Source organism: Palaemon carinicauda, chromosome 38 (genome assembly GCF_036898095.1).
Source record: "Palaemon carinicauda isolate YSFRI2023 chromosome 38, ASM3689809v2, whole genome shotgun sequence".
Classification (NCBI taxonomy): domain Eukaryota; kingdom Metazoa; phylum Arthropoda; class Malacostraca; order Decapoda; family Palaemonidae; genus Palaemon; species Palaemon carinicauda.
Window position 1 is genome coordinate 64,897,463 of NC_090762.1, and position 22,663 is coordinate 64,920,125.

Consider the following 22,663-nt stretch of genomic DNA (forward strand, 5'->3'; position numbering starts at 1 on the left):
TTGTGGGCGTGTCTTACCTAGACCGTCACTCCCACCCGCAGACGATTGAGCCCTTATTTTGCTCGTCTGCAGAAGAGATTAGGGGAGATAATAAAGGCAGAGTAACGCTGGTCTCAGGTCTCAAGACCTCTTTAACGTTAAGTCCAGACCTATGCCAGACGTACGAAGTTAAAGTTCACAACCCGAATGCAGTCATTGGGTTAGCTCTGACTCTCCTCAGTCATCAGTTGATTACACTACGCCTAAGAGGAGTAAGGTTCTGCCACAACAGATCTCTGCTGTTAAGGCTTTACCTCAGCAGAACTTAGTGTCTGCCGACCCCAAGTTAACTCTACTGCAGTCCATACAGTCACAACTTTCGGTCTTGATGCGTGAGTGTCGGGCTGAGAGTGTTGCACCTCCGCCTCCGCCTACACTCCCCCCCGCCTATGATCGCTCCGCCTGATCACAGTACCACCTGCCAGGCGTACGATGTTGTGAACTCTCCTACAGTCCATGCAAGCACAGCTTTCGGACTTGATGCGTGAGTGTCGGGCTGAGAGTGTTGCTCCTCCGCCTCCGCCTACACTCCCTCCACCTACACTCGCTCCGCCTGATCACAGTACCATCTGCCAGGCGTACGATGTTGTGGACTCTACTACAGTCCATGCAAGCACAGCTTTCGGACTTGATGCGTGAGTGTCGGGCTGAGAGTGTTGCACCTCCTCCTCCGCCTACACTCCCTCCGCCTGTTCTCGCTCCGCCTGTGCTCGCCCAGCCTGCACCTGCTCCGCCTGGTCGCAGCACCATCTGCCAGGCGTACGATGTTGAGCCACTTTCGGAGTTCGCTGTTCCCAGTGTTGTTCAGCCTCAGCCTTCTTTAAGGCAACCCTTGCTTTGGGATCAGGAGAGTTTTTCCACTCTTCCTCCGCCTCCCCTTGCTGCTCCACCAGTGGTGCAACTCTCGGTTGGGGTACAACAACCTCTCCCCTCCGTGAGTCTGTCTGCTCAACCATCGCTGCAGCGAGCTCAACCCTCCTCAAGGCAAGCTCCTCTACACCCTGGACTTGCGCCTCAGGAGCCTCAGCTTGCGAGAACTTTACCTTGTTCTGCGCAGCCTCTTCCTCATCGCGCTCCGCTCACACCACAGGTACTGGAACTTGCTACTCCGCTTCCACCAACCGCTCAGCAAGCGCAACCCTTGGGTTCAACCACTCATGCTAGGAGTCAGCCTCCTCCACCCATGCGCCTTCCTTCTGCTTGTCTTTTATTCAGCCTTTGCAGACTGAGCCTCAGGTGTTCCCTCATCGGAGTCTTGAAGAGGAAACCACAACTATTGTTGTTCCAGCTCGTTCTGACTCTGCTGTTCAGCATACCTTACCTCCATTTTCATACCATGGTTTAAACTCCATGCAAGCATGCATAAAGCACTCTAGCACTGGTCATGGAATTTCTGAGAAATGTTAAACGCCATGCACACGCTCTGCTTTCCTTACAGCAGGCTCTGCTTACTACATGCTCAGCATTCAGCATGCTCTGCATTCAGCATGCTCTGCATACAACATGCTCTGCATACAGCATGCTCTGCATTCAGCATGCTCTGCATACAACATGCTCTACATACAGCATGCTCTGCATACAGCATACTCTGCATACATCATGCTCTGCATACCTTACCGCATGCTTCTCAACACATCTTGGGTTGTTGCCAACTCACTAGACTGTCAAGCAGTTTCATAACGTTGCCTTCTAGTCTGCTGCTTTTGCACCAGTGAACCCTCACTCAGAGAACTTAGCTTTTCTAGGATAAGGTCCCTGTAGATGAGAAAGTTCTTTTCTCCCTCCTTCTGATATTCCCTTGAGGACTCTGTCATTTGGAGGGAGCCTTTAGCTGCATAACCTCTTATGGACTTTTTTTTAAGCATAACATGCTTACAGGGAAGGTAATGGTTCCACTTCAGCCGCTAATCCCGTCTGTTACCACACCTGCTCCCATAGACCTTGAGCTGTGTTGCATGACATGCAGTCCAAGCTTAGTCCTTGTTAGAGGATTTTTTTGTTTACGGAGTCAATGTGTCACGGGGAAGACGTTCAACAACCAACAGGGACTTGTTGTGACGCAGTGCGGCAACCTCAGCAACCCGTTAAGGAGTTGTCTGTACGACCCAGACAGTCTAGACAGATTCGGGTTGTCACTGTACTTCCTCGCTTGCCCATGATTGACAGTTTACAGACTGTGCAGCAGTATCATGATCTTGTGTCCGGCTCCGTCAGACGACTGGCTTTTAAGAGCTCCCACAAGTCGTCGCTGTCTGGAGATTTTCAAATGGACTATGGATCTGACCAAGGAACTGGGCCTCCTGGTCAATTTTGAGGAGTCTCAGCTCGTTCCATCCCAGACCATTGTCTCCTTGGGTATGGATCTTCAGAGTCGAGCTTTTCGGACTTGTCCGTCGGCCCCAAGGATCTTCCAAGCCCTAGAATGCATCCAGAGCATGCTGAGAAGGAACCGATGCTTAGTCAGGCAGTGGATGAGTCTAACAGGACACTTTCATCGCTGGCCCTGTTCATCGAGTTAGGGAGACTCCTCATCCGCCCCCTTCAGTATCATCTAGCTGCTCACTGGATAAAGGACATGACGCTAGAGACGGGCTCAGTTCCTGTTTCCGAAGAGATGAGGTCTTCTCTAACGTGGTGGAAGAACAACATTCTTCTCAAGGAAGGTCTACCATTGGCTGTTCAGACCCCCGACCACCGTCTCTTCTCGGACGCATCGGACACGGGCTGGGGTGCGACACTGGACGGACAGGAATGCTCGGGAACATGGAATCAGGAGCAAAGGACACTTCACATCTATTGCAAGGAGTTGTTGGCAGTTCATCTGGCCTTGATAAACTTCAAGTCCCTCCAGCTTAACAAGGTGGTGGAGGTGAACTCCGACTACACCACAGCCTTGGCTTACATCTCCAAGCAGGGAGGGACTCATTCGAGGAAGTTGTTCGAGATCGCAAGGGACCTCCTCATTTGGTCAAAAGATCGAAAGCTCACGCTGGTAACGAGGCTCATTCAGGGCGATATGAATGTCATGGCAGATCGCCTCAGCCGGAAGGGTCAGGTCTTCCCCACAGTGGACCCTTCACAAGAATGTTTGCAGCAGACTTTGGGCCCTGTGGGGTCAGCCAACCATAGATCTATTCGCTACCTCGATGACCAAGAGGCTCCTCTTGTATTGTTCTCCGATTCCAGACCCAGCAGCAGTTCGCGTGGATGCCTTTCTGCTGGATTGGTCCCATCTCAACCTGTATGCATTCCCGCCGTTCAAGATTGTCAACAGGGTACTTCAGAAGTTCGCCTCTCACAAAGGGACACGGCTGACGTTGGTTGCTCCCCTCTGGCCCGCGAGAGAATGGTTCACCGAGGTACTGCAATGGCTGGTCGACGTTCCCAGGACTCTTCCTCCTAGAGTGGACCTTCTGCGTCAACCTCACATAAAGAAGGTACACCCAAACCTCCACGCTCTTCGTCTGACTGCCTTCAGACTATCGAAAGACTCTCAAGAGCTAGAGGCTTTTCGAAGGAGGCAGCCAGAGCGATTGCCAGAGCAAGGACGACATCCACTCTCAGAGTCTATCAGTCTTAATGGGAAGTCTTCCGAAGCTGGTGCAAGGCCAATGCAGTTTCCTCAACCAGTTCCACTGTAACCCAGATTGCTGACTTCCTGTTACATCTAAGGAACGTAAGATCCCTATCAGCTCCTACGATCAAGGGTTACAGAAGTATGTTGGCAGCGGTTTTCCGCCACAGAGGCTTGGATCTTTCCTCCAACAAAGATCTACAGGACCTCCTTAGGTCTTTTGAGACCTCAAAGGAACGTCGGTTGTCCACTCCAGGCTGGAATCTAGACGTGGTCCTAAGGTTCCTAATGTCATCAGGATTTGAACCGCTCCAATCAGCCTCTTTTAAGGACCTCACATTAAAAACTCTTTTCCTCGTGTGCTTAGCAACAGGTAAAAGAGTACAGTGAACCCTCGTTTATCGCGGTAGATAGGTTCCAGTCGCGGCCGCGATAGGTGAAAATCCGCGAAGTAGTGACACCATATTTACCTATTTATTCAACATGTATATTCAGACTTTTAAAACCTTCCCTTGTACGTAGTACTGTTAACAAACTACCCTTTAATGTACAGAACACTTAATGCATGTACTACAGTACCCTAAACTAAAACAGGCACAAATATTAAAGGTGATTTTATATCATGCATTTCCTAAACATGCTAAAAAGCACGATAAAAAATGGCAACCAATGTTTTGTTTACATTTATCTCTGATCATAATGTAGAAACAAACTGTAGGTAGAGCTTTGCTTATTACCCAGACATATTTCCCATACTTTTCCCTTAGAACTACATCACATCTTCCTACTTTAGATATATAGATATATATATGTGTATATATATATATATATATATATATATATATATATATATATATATATATATATATGTATATATATATATATATATATATATATATATATATATATATATATATATATATATATATGTGTGTGTGTGTGTGTGTATATATATATATATATATATTTATATGTATACACATATACATACCTACATATATACATAAATACATGCATACCTATATATATATATTACTGTATATATATGGGTTATGGAAAAAATCCGCGAAGTGGTGAATCCGCGATGGTCGAACCGCGAAGTAGCGAGGGTTCACTGTAAGTGAGATCCACGCCTTCAGCAGGAACATAGGTTTCACATCTGAAACGGCTACATGTTCCTTGCAGCTCGGTTTTTTGGCTAAAAACGAGCTTCCTTCCCGTCCTTGGCCTAAGTCGTTCGAGATCCCAAGCCTGTCCAACATGGTGGGGAACGAACTGGAGAGAGTACTTTGCCCAGTTAGAGCTCTTAAGTACTATCTAAGAAGGTCAAAACCATTACGAGGACAATCAGAAGCCTTATGGTGTGCTATCAAGAAGCCTTCTCTACCAATGTCTAAGAACTCAGTTTCTTACTACATCAGGCTTCTGATTAGAGAAGCAAATTCTCATCTGAAGGAAGAAGACCTTGCTTTGCTGAAGGTAAGGACACATGAAGTGAGAGCTGTGGCTACTTCAGTGGCCTTCAAACAGAACCGTTCTCTGCAGAGTGTTATGGATGCAACCTATTGGAGAAACAAGTCAGTGTTCGCATCATTCTATCTCAAAGATGTCCAGTCTCTTTACGAGTACTGCTACACCCTGGGTCCATTCGTAGCAACGAATGCAGTAGTAGGCGAGGGCTCAGCCACTACATTCCCATAATCCCATAACTTTTTAACCTTTCTCTTGAATACTTTTTATGGGTTGTACGGTCGGCTAAGAAGCCTTCCACATCCTTGTTGATTTGGCGGGTGGTCAATTCTTTCTTGAGAAGCGCCAAGGTTAAAGGTTGTGATGAGGTCCTTTAGTATGGGTTGCAGCCCTGTATACTTTAGCACCTTTGAGTTGATTCAGCCTCCCAAGAGGAACGCTGCGCTCAGTAAGGAAGACGATCTTATTAAAGGCTGAGTAACGGTTCAAGTCGACTTCCTTACCAGGTACTTATTATTTCATTGTTATTGTGGATAACTGATTATATGAAATACGGGATACTTAGCTATCCTTTAGTCTTGTACACTGGTTTTTCACCCACCCCCCTGGGTGTGAATCAGCTACATGATTATCGGGTAAGTTTAATATTGAAAAATGTTATTTTTATTAATAAAATAAATTTTTGAATATACTTACCCGATAATCATGATTTAATCGACCCTCCCTTCCTCCCCATAGAGAACCAGTGGACCGAGGAATAATTGAGGAGGTGTCAACAAGAAGTACTTGAGTACCTGGCCACAGGTGGCGCTGGTAAATACACCCCCTTCTAGTATTGTGATAGCTGGCGTATCCCTCCATAGAATTCTGTCGGGCAACGGAGTTGACAGCTACATGATTATCGGGTAAGTATATTCAAAAATTTATTTTATTAATAAAAATAACATTGTTTGAAGCTTTGTTCCTTATCTCATAGCAGTTTTGCCAATTTTGGTTTTCCTGTGCTAAAGATTTAATTTTTTTATATAAATTGTCTGCATAGAGCATTCATGATGACAATTTGATTTTCAGAACTGCACCCCTTGGCTTCACTTATGCTTACCTGTCAAATGAATGTGCACCAAATCAAAGCCCTGGTTTACTTTCTCCAAGGCAGAAAAAGCCTGCGATTTCCAGAATACCGGCACTTACAGGTAATTTAAAATTACAATATTTAAATGGAATATGGTAAGACAAAGATAAAGAGAATAATAATTCATCATTTGCATCTGTCGGTTTGTGTTTTTTGTAGCCGGTTGTAGTTAAATACAGTATCAAATTTAATAAAAAAACTATTTATTCCAATATGGATATAAACATTCATCCTTTATTAGGAGTATGATTGCAGCTCAACTGGAACTCCGCTGTTGAAATTTATAGCAAGTTGTTGGTAGTTACTGGTGGATAGTGGGAGAAGCTCTCCTCCACAACCAGCTCACTGAGAAGCCAATTTGACTCCAGCCACCGAGCAGTACAGACGTCCTCTTGGGCAATAAAAATTTTTATTTTTCTTTATAGATTGATCGTGTATGCCTTTTCACGGAGAAACTGCATGTGGCATGCAATCTTGCCCTAAAATTCCTGGACTACTTTGCAAAGCTTTCATGAGCAAGCCAAATTGTTGATCCCCATTCCTTGTGTCGTGCTTGCAGGTGGCATGGCTGTACACAGTCTTCCCCTTGTGGGGAGTGAAGGGAGTGGTTAGCCTCTGAGTAGCAGGAGTTAGGCAAGAATACGATTGACTGTACGCAGTCTTCCCCTTGGGGGGACTGTAGGGAGTGGTCAGCCTCCCAGTGGCAGGATTTAGGCAAGAATAGGAAAATGAAAATCAAGCAAGATACTCCCCCTTCCAGTTCCACTACTAAGGCAAAAAAATTTGCTGGTTATCTTCTTTCCCCTCTTGGAACTCTGGCTTCTGATCCATCTCTGTCAACCTCCTCCAGGGGGTATGTAAAGAAGGAAGACAACAGTAATCTAGCCTTGGGGTAAGCCCAGAGTGAGACCGCAATATCTGCTTCCCTTAGAGAAGCAGATCTCTCTCTTGCTCTTGGCAAACCTGATAAGACCTTTCAGAGGACACTGGGAGCAACGTCACCATAAGACGTTATGATTGTCTGTAGGACTAGGAGTACCTTCCAGAGAGAGAACCTTGCAAGCCTTAGCTTTATCTAAGCCAAAGTATCTGTCACTGGAGACTACTTTGTCTGCTGCACCTGCAGAAGAAATCCTCCTAAACAATTATCCTTGCTTTTAGAGGAGCCTTTTGTGTCAAAGTGTTTACGCCCTCCTTTGCCTCCTAGCCCTTTACTGGCTACGACGTCATCAGGGCAACAATCTCATCTCCTAATTTAGACCGCCTTTACAGGATGAATAGGAGAGTTTCTCCAAGACAATGTCATTGTCTTACCAAAGAATCTCCCTCCCACTCATCAGGAGGTGTATACAGTAAAGTAATTATATTGTCTGAGGAAGAATTTTGTTGTAAATGAATTAGATTAAGTCCTCCTACAGTAAACAAAAAGGTCTTCAAGCACGTGTGCTCTCATTATGTTGAGCGCTCACCTGGATCTCCCTCACCTGTGCAACATCATGCACTCCCCTTGGAATGCTTACACTTGCCAAATTGTGCATATACTTTATTGGATCTTATGGGGTGCATGCCTGTGGTCATGATTTTGAGCAGGGCTCTCTTAGATAGTATTTGACTTGTAGCATGTGTGGCTCTTTGCTTGTGAACTGTCAGGAAGTTGAACATTCAGCTGTACATGCACATAATCTATTTGAGAGAGCGCTCTCCTATATGCGCTCAGGTAATAACTCGCCAACTTCATAGCGCTATTCCTTCCAACTTGGAATATTCCCCAACGTGCAAACACACTTATCAAAATGAGTACTCGGCTGTTTGCCGATGATCTTCTCTGACAATGCACTTCTTGAGTACACAATCGGCAGATAAGGACTTGGAGATAGAACATACACGTTCTTCTTCTTGCAGTAAAGTGAGCTAATCTTCACAAGTATAGAACTTGACTGCACTAGAACAGGAGAATATTCATGTTTGAAGTTTACATATAAACAGACGTTCGTACTCCTCTGATGATAAGCCCACATGCTCAAGAGGTCTGATTTCATGGGATCTACCCACAGATAAGGATAAAAGTCCTTTTAAAAAATCTCATTGACATACACAAGAGTATCTAGGCATGTGATGGAGTGCTCTTCTATTCGATTCATGAGCGGTTCCCTATGATTGCTCACCTATGCACTTAAAGAATAATAATGGATCAGGTTACACTCCAAGTGTGCGCCCAGTTGGATGATTACACAAAAAATATGTTGTCATGTTTACCAACTGAGAAACACTCGCCGACTTCAACTGTAATATTAGGATATTGCATGCTTGTGAAAGATCTACTTCTAGTTTACTAAAGTGCCAATCACACTCTCAAGTACTCTCCAGAGAGACTCAGAATGAACATGAACATGAGCACGAAAATGCTCTCCTCTCCTCATAGGAAGTATCCCTAATTGTGGAAATCTCTCTATTAAACGAGATCAACTTCGGTTTATGTAAAGATTTCCCCAAGTAATATTTCCCATTTGAGGTACTCAGAAGAGGACATTACTCAGACTTCTCAGATGCAGACACATTCAAGATATCGAACCTCCCCTAGGAAAGTTTCTGTCAGAGGCCAAGGTATCCACATTGTTTTTCTTCAAACAGCCTGAACTTAGAGGAAGGACACAAGGATACTTGGGAAAAGTAGGAATCTGTCACTGCAAGACTAATCCTTTGAGACTACCATCGAATGAAAGATTCTCTAAAGACCACAATAGTTGGACATCATTGATTATCAGATGATCAAAGGACTTAGTAGTCTATAGGTCATCCTGAAGTGAATGGGGAACCTTTTTAAGAGACACAAGTTTCTGCAATGTCACCGAAGGTAAAAACACGCTCGAAGAGAACCTCTATGTCTGCTAAGATAATCAGAGACAACGAAACTCTTGAATATTGACCTGGTACAGTTTTAGAACCAGAAAGAATATGTGGACTTCAGAGTCATTCTCTAAATCGAGAAGAATTACCTACGTCGAAAAGTGAGGACTCAGAAGCTGACCCAGCTACGCTAGAGTCAGACGCCTCTCCAGCGGAAGCAAAAGAAATGGAGTCAGTCGGCCTTCCTGAGAGAACCGACTGTAATTAGGCATATCAGCGATTTGGAAGAACCTATCAAAACTGCTAAGAAAGGCAACAAGACTAACACAAAAAAGCTGATCGGGAATAGTAACCAAAATGCCTTTAGAGTATCCTTAATCTAGGAAGCAATCAACAGCTCATAGGTAATAGGTTGGCCAAGGCACCAACCACCCTTTGAGATATTATTGTTGGGTTCTTTGACTGGCCAGATAGTACTACATTGGATCACTCTCTGATTACAACTCATTTTTCATTTGCCTACACATACACCGAATAGTCTGGCCTTTTCTATACACATTTTCCTCTTCCCTCATGCACCTAACAACACTAGGATAACCAAATATTTCTTCTTTACTCAAGGAATTAAATACTGCACTGTGGCCACTTTCCTCTTGGTAAGGGTAGAAGAGACTTTAGCGATGGTAAGAGCTCTTCTAGGAGAAGGACACTCCAAAATCAAACCACTGTTCTCTAGTCTTGGGTAGTGCCATAGCCTCTGCACTATTGTCTCCCACTGTCTTGGGTTAGAGTTCTCTTGTTTGAGGGTACACTCAAGCGCACTATTCTATTTGTTTCCTCGTTTCCTTTCCTCACTAGGCTATTGTCCCTGTTGGAGCTCTTGGGCTTATAGCATCCTGCTCTTCAAACTAAGGTTAAAGCATAGTAAGTAATGATAATAATAATAATCTGCGAGTCACCAGTAGGAGAAACTCTCTTAGGCCAGCTGCTTAAATAAAATCTTACCACCGAGCCTTTCAAGGCACATAATTTCTTAAGATTTATGGTACCCTGAGAAGACGAAACAGTTTATGGACTTAGTAGTGTCCAGGGCAAAGGCAGTCACTTTCTTGGCCCACCTCTCCAAGAACCAATATGGACTAATTGGAATCTAAAACGTAGAGATGCCTTCGAGACAAAGTTCGAAAGTAGGATTGAACAGAGAGAAGCTCTAGCTTTAAGAAACAGCCCAGTTATGAATGATCTTACCCTGTTCCCTGTGGAGGAATTAGAAGGAATTATAAAAAAATGGAGGAAATCGAACAGAAACTCTTTCAGCAAGCAGTCTCCAGAAAAGCATCAGTGGTTCTTGAAATGAAATCAACAATGACCACGCTTCTAAAGTCACTAGTAAAGAAAATAGTTGTGAGATCCAAATCAATGACTCCTGTTCTGTTTTTGATGGGTCGTGAATAAGTGGTAAAAAACCATCGTTTATTTAAGTACCTGGAAGAAAAGGAATATTGAAACATAAGAATACAGAAAAGTTTCCTTTAGAAATTAACTTTTTCTCCATCATTAGATGTAATACAATATGTTTCCAGGAAGTACAAATAGCAAAGAAAATGAAAACGGTAGAATTATAAACAAAGTTACTCGATGCTGTCAGTAATAATAAAGTATTAAAGTAATAACAAATTAGCAGTTGTCATTATGCTCAAAAGCATGATCCTTCTCACATCCAACTTGCAACCAACTCCAGGGATATAAACAATGGTATATTGATAGTGATTCTCCATAAAATGGGACTATAGAAGTGTATCACCGGCTAATATCTGACCAAGGTGATTAATTAAACGCACTGAAATAACAGGCATAAACATATAAAGGTAACAAATAGAGAAAATAGAAAAAATAAACTAACACCACGTCTTGGTAGAAGTATTCTACATTTTAATGTTTGTGTGTAAGTAGCACTGATAGTGAGAGGACAAAGGAATCTTTTGGGTCTGTAGACACAGGCATGATAGGCCAAGAATTGACTATCGCGCAGATCTCGGCAAATATGGTTACATGTACCTTGTAAGTTAAGTGCTCAATTTTATGGTTCATCAGCATTAAATCTAAAATTCTTTGGGCAATGCTGATCATGTGTTGCCAAGCTGCTTCCATGTGAGAAGCATGTGGAGGATTAAATATCCATACACAATTTTGTTCAGATAAGAAATACAGTACTGTATTGGTCCTCTTTCATCAAAAACTGCTTTGAGGTTAATTCATTGATAGCACCAACAAAATTAGTACCTCTGTCAGAAAGGATTTGTTTTACCGATCCTCTTTATGTAAATCTTTTCAAAGAATTGATAAAAGATGAGGTAATAAGTTCTGTTACTTCATTGTGAATGGCTCTACTCACTAAGCATGTAAACAGTACAGCATTACCTCTACCATCGCTTATTTGGCTAACTGAAATAAGTAAGTGCCTGGAGGAAAAGGAATACCGAAAGTTAGAATACTGAAAAGTTACCATTATTATTATTATTATTATTATTACAGTATTATTATTTTTATTATTATTTTTATTATTATTATTATTATTACTTCCTAAGCTATAACCCTAGTTGGGAAAGCAGGATGCTATAAGCCAAGGGGCTCCAACAGGGAAAATAGCCAAGTGAGGAAAGGAAACAAAGAAAAATAACATATTTCAAGAACAGTAACAACATTAAAATAAATATCTCCTATATAAACTATAAAAAAAAACTTTAACAAAACAATAGGAAGAGAAATAAGATAGAATAATGCCCAAGTGTACCATCAGGCAAGAGAACTCTAACCCAAGACTAGAGAACAAGGGTTTGATTTTGGAGTGTCCTTCTTCTAGAAGAACTGCTTACCATAGCTAAAGAGTCTCTTCTACCCTTAACAAGAGGAAAAGTGGCCACTGAACAATGATAGTACAGTAATCCCTTGGGTGAAAAAGAATCATTTGGTAATCTCAGTGTTGTTAGGTGTATGAGGACATAGGAGCATATGTAAAGAATAGGTCAGACCATTCGGTGTATGTGTAGGCAAAGGGAAAATGAACCATAAACAGAGAGAAGAATCCAATGTAGTACTGACTGGTCAGTCAAAGGACCCCATAACACTCTATCGGTAGTATCTCAACGGGTTGCTGGTGCCCTGGCCAACCTACTACCTACCTGCCATTAGAAATTAAGTTTTTCTTTAACACTAAATAGAATACTGTATGTTTCAAGGAGGTACAAATAGCAAAGAATATGGAAACAGAATAATTAACAAAACATATTTGATGATGTGTGTAATAAGGTATCAAAGTAATGACATTACCAGTGGTCATTACTCTCGAAAGCAACTATCTTTCTCCTCAAATCCAACTTGCAATCCACTCCTGAGATATAAACAATGTTAAGTTGGTAGTGATTCTCCCTAAAATGTGGTATAGGAGTGTATCACTGGCTATAACTGACCAAGGTGATTAATTAAACGCATTAAGACAACTTTCATAAACATATGAAGATAACAAATATAGAAAATAAGATAACTAATACCACACTTCAGATATGATCACAAAGAAACTTTACACATAAATGAACTAAGTAACCTATGATAGGGATGATGGTGCACTACACTTTTATGAAGAAAAATAAGTTTGCTATAAAGAGAAAAAAATTAAATGCATATCAATTACTTACAGCAACACCTATATACATTACATATGTGAGAACACAACACCTTCAGCTTCTTCCTACAGAAGGTAGACTGATGTCGCCCAGCCATTTTGCACCCATTTCAGCCAACGAAGATTGAGAGGAAGGAGAGGGGCTAGGTCCCATAAGGAAAGGCAATCCTCCAATGCAACTGGCACAAGTTGAGGAATGCCTCTCAAGCCGGTAGATGAGGTGGTAGTACCATGGGGCATAGGATTTGACAGTTCGAATACCTTTTCCCATTCTCCGGCTGTTGTCCTACTTCACTCAGGACTCCGATGATGATATCATCGTATTCTCTAGGATTGCAGAAAGACTACATCATGCAAGCAGAAGTCCAATAGATGTTGGACAAGGACATTCTTTAAGTACTGTAGTTCTGGGCGGGTCTCCACTGTTAAAAGTTGACCTTTTCCCATAGAAAAGTTGACGGGAGGCTGGAGACCAGTAATCAGCCTCACTGCTTTGAACAATTTTGGACAGACCAGTTCCTATCAGCCTATTCATCCCAATGATAAACAGATAAGAGGTTGCTGGATTCATCTGCTTTGCTCCCATATAGGACGTCTGACCCACCAAGCAGTGAGTTTCCTTACCCAAAGGAATAAGGTTTGTATTAACGTAGAAACATCACAAATTTTACAGTTGATTCATATATTTCCTAGCTACACAAACTCAAGTCCATTAGATTACACTTACCTCCTTAACTACCCCTAGCAGTACTGAGTTGAAAAGACATAAGCGAAGAGACTGACATGAACGAGGCGGGGCTCCTTGGCCCTAGCTCCCACTTATCGCTTAACTACTCGTTAACTATTCTACGGCTGTCCAGCTTTCATGCTGAAATATGTTCCTTATGTAAAGGACTCAGGTTTGTATAGCTAGGAAAAATACAAATTACTTTAAAAAGGTATTTTTAAAGAACAGTAATTTGTATTTTTAAATATTTAACTTAGCCGGTGAATATATAATAGCTGCTGCTCCAGCGGCTCGACAGAAAACACACACAAAAACTCGCGAGCGATCGCTATGAAGGTTGCAGGTGTGCCCACCAGCGCCAACTATCGGCCAGATACCGCATATACCTGTAAACAGACCCAAATTTTTTCTCTGTCGGCCTTAACGACAAGACGTATCAATACTCGCTGTATAACCTGGAGTTTTCTCAACATATTTGGTGAAGTACTTCCTTTTGGTTTGAGCTTTCGCAGTGCAGGTGTTTTATCTTCAACTTAAATCTTGAACTCGTTTTTGGATAGATTTAATTTTTGATGACTTTGGATTGTTTTTTGGACTTTCTTTGACTTTTAAATGGCCGACCCTTCCCTTAGTACGGAAGTGTGTTTTAGGCTTTTAGCAATTATCTTATCACGTTATAAATTAATTATAGATTTTCCTCTATATATTTTATATCTCAACCGCCTTTATTAGGCCTCTTCGATTAGCTTTCCATTTATAATAAACATCAAGATAAATTTTAATGATTTGTTTATATGCGACCTTTCCTGAGAGTAGGCGGTCCTAACTTGGAAACCAAAGTTAAACAACGTTGAGCCCTTTCAATAGTAAATAACTTTTACAGAGCAAATGATTTAAAACTTATTAAATGAATATTTTTTAGTAGATATTTTATGAAAGATTTTCTTTGAATAGTCTTCGTACTGTTTCAAAGATGAACTAACGTTTAGTTTATTTATGCTACGCAGTTTGCGCTCTATCGTTACGATAGAGAGAGAGAGTATCACGGTTTCACTTTGCAGAAAGAGTAAATCGATTCTGACGTTTTGTTCATTCTTCTTTCAAAGCTTAAATGTTTTAAATACTATTTTAAAGGAACTTTTTAATTGAAAAACCTTTCAGTTTTTTCCTTTGGTCAAATAACCTGTTTATTGACGAAAGGTAAGTGGGCTCTTCTCTTCGGTGCGATATCAAGAGAGAGAGAGAGAGAGAGAGAGATAGAGACGGAGAGAGAGAGAGGAGAGAGAACGTTCCGATCTTTATTCTCGTCCCAAGCGAGTAACGTTTTTCTCGAGTCAGTTTTTTACTCTCGTCCCTAGTCTCTGTACGGGGAGAAAGGATAAAACGTTTTTAGTTTTTATTCTCGTCCCAAGGCACTGTACGGTGAGAGATTGAAAACGTAGTTTTGAATGAACTAGTGTTTAGTCTCCTTCCCAGCCACTGATCTTTTTATCTTAAAATATGTTTACTGTTTTTTGCTTGTATTAATGTGCTTACATTATACGACTGATTTCGCAATTATAACCTTTTGATGAGGGTAGAATTGCGTGCTTCAGGTAGAAATCAGTTTTATTCATACCTAATGTGAATTGTTAAAAAATTCGATTTCAGTGAAATAAGTGCAAAACAGAAAATCGTAGTGATAAAGTGATAATTGCGCAAAGTGTTATCAGTGTTGCGACCGAGGGTTCGTCTGTTCGTGCCTGTCGTTTGCCTAGTCCGAGACCTCTTGCAAGCTCCCGAGCCCAGGGGAGAAGTAATGTCGTACGACTTATGGGTTCGAGAGGACTTGATCAGCGAACAGACGTTCCCTCTATGGTTTCAGGCGTGTCTCATCAACACCGCCCCTACCATAAGACGAGCGAGACGTTGTTTCTCCTCGTCATCCGAAGGCTTTTCGCATAAGAAACCGTGGAACAAGGTTTCGAGGCCCTTTAAGCGAAAGTCAGTCCTTTCAGGACAGGTCCAGCGTCCTTGTTTTAACTATTAGGACAGCTCTGACCCTATGCAGTCATCGGAAGACTGCTCGCCGCCTAAACAAAAGCGTAACACAGGCTCCGAGAGTCTTTTTGTAGGCAAGGTTTTGCAGTCACAGACGTTACCCTCGTCTCTTACCGCAACCATTCCCGTTGATCCTAAATGGGTTGTACGGCAAGACATGCAGAATAAGCTTGCCTCTCTTATGGAGGACTATTCTGCTGAGCAGGTTCACGATAATCCTCGCCGCTTAGCTGATCGAGATCCTGGCCGTCAGCCGCCCAAACGAACCTTTGCTCGTCCTGTTGACGTTGACGTTACAAAGTCACGTCAGTCACGTTTTGTAGAGCCTCACTCGATGCAGTCCAGTGTTGACTTTCAGCCGCTTGTGGACGTTCAGCCGCTGCCGCATGCTCTTGTTGACGTTCAGGACGTTCGCCAACCAGCGAAGTTGACTTGTTTTGACGTTGAGCGTCAAGCACCGCAGTCAAGAGTTGTTTTGACTGCTCAGTCTAGGCAGTCAAGGCAGTCTCGAGTTGACGTCGAGCGTCCTCCCGCACCTGTTGGTTGTTGCTGGTCAGTCCGTTAAGCAGTTACATGACATAGCGTCCTTGACTGCTACTGTTGCTCCTTTGCGTGTGGACTCTGCTTGTCAAGCATTGCCACCACGGCAGGTCTCTCCCTTGCTTGAGACTCGGCTATTGTCGGACAAGGTTCCTTCAGATGAGGAAGTTGCTGTTCCCCCTCCTACTGATATTCCTTTGAGGACTCTGTCAGACGGAGAGGAGCCTAAAGCTGCTCAGCCCTCTATGGACTTTAAATAAATCATGCTGATTTTTAAGGATCTTTGTCCGGATCTTTTTGTAACTGCTGCTCCTCGTTCGCCTAAACGTCAGAGTTTACACTAGGCCTAGCTACTTCGAAGCCGTTGTTTTATAAACTAGTGCTCTCTCGCTCTTCTAAGAGAGCTTTACGTTTGCTAGGCGACTGGTTTATCACCAGGAGGAGTTTGGGGGAGACAGCCTTTGCTTTCCCTACTTTTAAGCTGGCTTATAGAGCGAGAGTCTGATATGACACGGGAGAAGTTCTCGGCTTGGGAGTTCCTGCCTCTGCCCAGATAGACTTCTCAAACCTCATAGACTCTCCCTGGCGCCTGGCCATGAGACGCTCCAAGATTTTATGGTCGACTTCAGAGCTAGACCATCTCCTGTTAGGAGTTTTTTCGAGCGTTTGAAGTTTTGCTGTACAATTATGTCATGCATAAACAAGGCTTTCAGGGATGGCTCCAATGATCTGACAGCCACGTTCTCTGCAGGAACAAGTCCCTCAGGGATGGCTCCAATGATCTGGCAGCCATGTTCACTGCAGGAGTACGTAAGAGGCAAGTGCGCTCAATGTGTTCATTGTCAAGACAAACTTCACGATGAAGTCTACCAGGCTGTCTTGACAGCATTAATGGAAGGCGACTGGATGGTCTCTCTCGACCTTCAGGAGGCATACTTCCACATTCCTATACACCCGGATTCCCAACCGTTTCTGAGGTTTGTTTACAGGAATGTGGGGTACCAGTTTCGAGCCCTGTGCTTTGGCCTCAGTCCTGCTCCTCTCGTGTTTACGAGGCTCATGAGGAATGTGGCAAAATCCCTCCATCTATCGGGGATCCGAGCCTCCCTGTACTTGGACGACTGGCTTCTCAGAGCATCGTCCAGTCTTCGCTGTCTGCAGGATCTACATTGGACGTTGAGTCTGGCCAGGGAGTTGGGACTTTTGGTCAACCTAAAAGTCCCAACTGATCCCATCCCAGATTATTCTATATTTGGGGATGGAGATTCGCAGTCCAGTTTTTTTCGGGCTTTTCCGTCTGCCACCGAATAGAACAAGCCCTGCTCGAAGTCCAACTAATGCTGAAAAGAAAACGTTTGTTCAGTCAGGAGTTGGAACAGTCTCGTAGGGACTCTCTCATCCATGGAGCAGTTTGTCTCACTAGGGAGACTACACCTTCTGCCTCTCCGGTTCCATCTAGCCTCTCACTGGAACTAGGACAAGACGTTAGAGACGGTATCATTCCCAGTCTCCGAACCAGTAAAGGCATGCCTGAAATGGTGGGACAGCAATATCAGTCTGAGAGAGGGACTATCCCTAGCAGTCAAGAACCCAAACCACGTGTTGTTCTCAGACGCGTCGGATTTGGGTTGGGGTGCGACCCTGGACGGTCGGGAATGCTCGGGTCTGTGGACCTCAAGTCAGAAGAGCATGCACATCAACGGCAAGGAGCTATTAGCAGTCCACTTGGCCTTGATGATATTCGAAAGCTTCTTCGAAACTAAGTGGTAGAGGTCAACTCAGACAACACCACAGCTTTGGCGTACATCTCCAAGCAAGGAGGCACACACTCCTTCACGCTGCTCGAGATCGCAAGGGACCTTCTCTTATGGTCAAGAAATCGAGGCATCTCCCTGTTGACGAGATTCATCCAGGGGGACTTGAACGTCTTGGCAGACTGTCTCAGTCGGAGGGGTCAGGTGATACCCACGGAATGGACCCTCCACAAGGACGTGGGCAAGAGTCTTTGGGCTACTTGGGGTCAACCCACCATAGACCTCTTTGCCTCCTCGTTGAACAAAAGGTTACCAATCTATTACTCTCCAGTCCTAGATACAGAAGCAATCCACATAGACGCGTTTCTACCGAATTGGTCTCTTCTGGACTTATATGCATTCCCACCATTCAAGATAGTCAACAAGGTACTGCAGAAGTTCCCCTCTCACGAAGGGACAAGGTTGACGTTGGTTGCTACCCTCTGGCCCGCGAGAGAGTGGTTCACCGAGGTACTTCAATGGCTGGTAGACTTTCCAAGAAGTCTTCCTCTAAGGGTAGATCTGTTACATCAGCCCCACGTAAAGAATGTCCATCAAAGCCTCCCCGCTCTTCGTCTGACTTCCTTCAGACTATCGAAAGACTCTCAAGAGCTCGAGGCTTTTCGAAGGAGGCAGCCAGTGCGATTGCAAGAGCGAGGAGAGCTTCTACCATTAGAGTATACCAGTCGAAGTGGGAAGTCTTTCGAGACTGGTGCAAGTCAGCATCTGTGTCCTTGTCCAGTACCTCTGTAGCCCAAATCGCAGATTTTCTTTTACATCTGAGAAAGGTTCGCTCCCTTTCAGCTCCCACGATTAAGGGCTACAGGAGCATGTTGGCTTCGGTCTTTCGACAGAGAGGCTTAGATCTTTCCAACAATAAAGATCTCCAAGATCTCCTTAAGTCTTTCGAGACCTCTAAGGAACGTCGTTTGGCAACTCCTGGATGGAACTTAGACGTGGTCCTAAGGTTCCTCATGTCAGACAGGTTTGAGCCATTACATTCAGCCTCCCTGAAGGATCTCACCCTCAAGACACTTTTCCTAGTGTGCTTGGCTTCGGCTAAAAGGGTCAGTGAACTTCATGCCTTCATTAAGAACATCGGCTTTTCTACAGAAAAAGCCACTTGTTCACTTCAACTTGGTTTCCTGGCCAAAAATGAACTGCCTTCTCGTCCTTGGCCTAAATCTTTTGATATTCCTTGCTTATCAGAGATCGTAGGCAACGAACTGGAAAGAGTATTATGTCCTGTTAGAGCTCTTAAGTTCTATTTAGCTCGTACTAAGTCATTACGAGGTAAATCTGAGGCATTATGGTGCTCAGTTAAGAAACCATCATTGCCTATGTCAAAGAATGCTTTGTCATATTTTATCAAATTTTTAATACGAGAAGCTCATTCTCACTTGAATGAGAAAGACCGATGTTTGCTTAAGGTTAAGACGCACGAAGTTAGAGCTATAGCAACCTCCGTGGCCTTCAAGCAAAATAAATCTCTGCAAAGTATTATGGACGCGACTTTTTGGAGAAGCAAGTCAGTGTTCGCGTCATTTTACTTAAAAGATGTCCAGACTCTTTACGAGGACTGCTACACACTGGGTCCATTCGTTGCAGCGAGTGCAGTAGTGGGTGAGGGTTCTACCACTACATTACCCTAATTCCAATATCCTTTTTAATCTGTCTCTTGAAATGTTTTTAATATTGTTTTTTTGGTTGTACGGAAGGCTAAGAAGCCTTTCGCATCCTGGTTGATTTGGCGGGTGGTCAAAGTCATTTCTTGAGAGCGCCCAAATTAGGGGTTGATGAGGTCCTGTTGTATGGGTTGCAGCCCTTAATACTTCAGCTCCTGGGAATCTTTCAGCATCCTAAGAGGATCGCTGGGCTTCGTGAGGAAGACAGACTAATAAGGCAGAGTAATCGTCTAAGTCAACTTCCTTACCAGGTACCTTTATATATTTGGGTTTTGTTATGATATAACTGTCAAAAACTCTAAGAATATACGCTGTAACCTTAATTAACTCTGGTCTCTACCCACCACCATGGGTGTGAATCAGCTATTATATATTCACCGGCTAAGTTAAATATTTAAAAATGATATTTTAATTATAAAATAAATTTTTGAATATACTTACCCGGTGAATATATAAATTAAAGGCCCCCCCTTCCTCCCCGATAGAGACCCAGCGGGATGAGAAAAATTGGGTCTGTTTACAGGTATATGCGGTATATGGCCGATAGTTGGCGCTGGTGGGCACACCCGCAACCTTCATAGCGATCGCTCGCGAGTTTTTGTGTGTGTTTTCTGTCGAGCCGCTGGAGCAGCAGCTATTATATATTCACCGGGTAAGTATATTCAAAAATTTATTTTATAATTAAAATATCATTTTTCCTAACTATATAAATCCAAGTCCTATAAGTTAAACTTCCCGCCTCAACCATCCCACCCCTCAAGTCAAAAGTAAACTGCCAGCTGACTAGTAGGTGGGCCAGTCTTAACTACCACCTACAGGATGTTATAACTACTTAATTAAATTTTAACGGCTATTCAAGTTTCACTGAACTCATTCTAGTTTGCATAGGCAGGAAAAATAAAATAACTTTAGAAATTTGTGATTTTTAAAGGCTCTAACAGAACACAATTGTTAAGCCTATAATAGTGAATCATAGGTAAAATGAGGTTTAAATGATCAGTTAGTAAGAGCTGACCCTTCATAATTTGGCAAAATTGCATATCTAACAATGCTTTGGAACCAGTCATGCCAGTACAGTCATATCTCTCGACTTGAAAGAATCTGCTAACGAAATTTACACTGCGAAACAAGATGCGAAGAATTTTACGACTCGCATCATGAAAAATGTTTCGGACAACCAAAGGAAATATGGTACGAGAGCCCGACTGTGTCTGAAACAAAACACGTCTGAACCTTCACAGGTGCTTAGAAGGAATAATGGGAGACGAATGGGTAGTGGTAGTGGTGGTGGGGGGGGGGGGGGGCATTAGATGTAGAGAACGGCACCTCGTAGTAACGGGGGAGGCTGAGGAAGGAGAAGACTAATTGGTAAGGGACCTCTGGAGTGGTTTCACATGCCCCAGCGAGCTGGGTATATTCCTGGCATTCCATGCAACATTTTTCTCTGGTATATTTAGCAGTATTTATACCTTAGAAATGGTGCTCTAAGGAGCATTTCACGAAGCGACACAGGTTGAGCCCAGAAATAGATTTTTCCTTTGTCAAAATCCCTTTAAAATTCGCTCGCTGCCAGCCCGTAAACTCACCACCATCCTCCTGCTCTCTTATTGGTCAGCATCTACTGTACTGTATTCCATCGTGCATCTATGCATTGGCGTTCCTATTTCTTTTTCTTTCGGCAGCGGTATCGTACGTATTGACGTAGTGTTTTTTATTTGGATTTCGTTTTCGTAACTACTGAATTGTAATGTATCGTGTGTGATATTACGTTACGTTACTGGTTATGAGTCTCAAGAAAGTTGCTTATGTCCAGGGAAAGAAGAGGGTGATGCTTTCTATGGAGACAAAGATATAATTAATCAATAAATACGAGGCTGGTGTGCGGTTCGGTGTGATCGTGAATGAATATGGCCGAAATCTGTCTACGATAGGAACAATCCTGAAGCAGAAGTTAGCCATCAAAGCAGTAACACCTTCTAAGGGTGTGAATGTTTTCTCCATCAAGAGGAGCCACGTCCATGATGAGATGGAGAGACTATTGCTTGTCAGGATAAAGGACAAGGAAATGGCTGGAGACACTATCAACGAAGCAATAATCTGCCAGAAGGCCAGCGCCATTTTCGGTGATCTCGTGCGTGCTCAGGCCGAAGCTGATGCAGGAGAAGGAACATCGAAGCAGGCACCTACAGAGTTCAAGGCTTCTTATGGGTGGTTTGAAAAATTTAAGACGCTCAGAATTTCATTCGGTGGTGCGTCATGGGGAGGCTGCAAGCTCGGATGGGGAGGCTGCAAGCTCGGACAGGAAAGCAGCCAAAGTCTTTTGTTAAGAAATTTGACGAGTTGACTTTCTAGGAAGGCTACAGTCCCCAGCAAGTCTTTAACTGCAACAAAACTGGGCTTTTTGGCAAAAAAAATGCCTTGTTGAACGTACATCATGGCAGAAGAAGAAGAGGCTACCTAGGCATAAGCCTATGAAGGACAGGCTGTGATAATTTTTTCTGGCTGTCTCTTTTCTACAAGAGCCACCATTTTATAGTAGTCATCTAGACCTTCCTTAATTTCTGCCGTTGTCAGTGGGTCATCCTCCTCCCCCTCGCCTCTAGAATACTCTTCCTGAACGACGTTCAGTCCCATGGCCTACAACTCCTTCAGGCCATCCATCGTAATTTCCTCTTAGTGCTCCATGGTAAGCTCATTTATATCGGCCTCGTCATCATCTAGACCCGTGTTCGTCCAGAGTGTAACAATCTCACCAACCTCAGATTGAGCAACAGGTTCAGGTTCGTCAACGTTTTCAGCTTTGTCTTCAGGTTGGCCTTCGTGGAATCCCCGAAATCTCGTGCAGAGACGGCATCAAGCCACAGCCTCTTCCATGCAGAGTTAAAGGTGTGCCTTGAAACCTCCTGCCAAGTTTGATCGATGATTTTAAGTCATATCATAATATTGAAATGCTCCTTCCAGAATTGAAGAAGGGTGAGGTTTGTGCTCTCAGTGATTTTGAAATGTCTCTTGAAGAGATATTTCATATAAAGCTTCTTAAAGTTTGAAATCACTTGCTGGTCCATGGGCTGGAGGAGAGGGGTGATGTTTGGTGGAAGAAAGAGAACCTTGATGAAGGAGTACTGTGTTAGGAT

At 43.3% G+C, this 22,663-nt stretch overlaps 1 protein-coding gene across 1 annotated transcript in view; it reads left to right on the plus strand.

Moving 5' to 3' along the window:
• mus81 (mus81 structure-specific endonuclease subunit) overlaps nt 1-22,663 on the plus strand; it is a 266,143-nt gene that overhangs the window by 161,660 nt on the left and 81,820 nt on the right. The window contains exon 9 of the mRNA XM_068362324.1: nt 6,155-6,276. Coding sequence (XP_068218425.1) covers nt 6,155-6,276 — 122 coding nt within the window. The remainder of the gene's footprint in view (nt 1-6,154; nt 6,277-22,663) is intronic.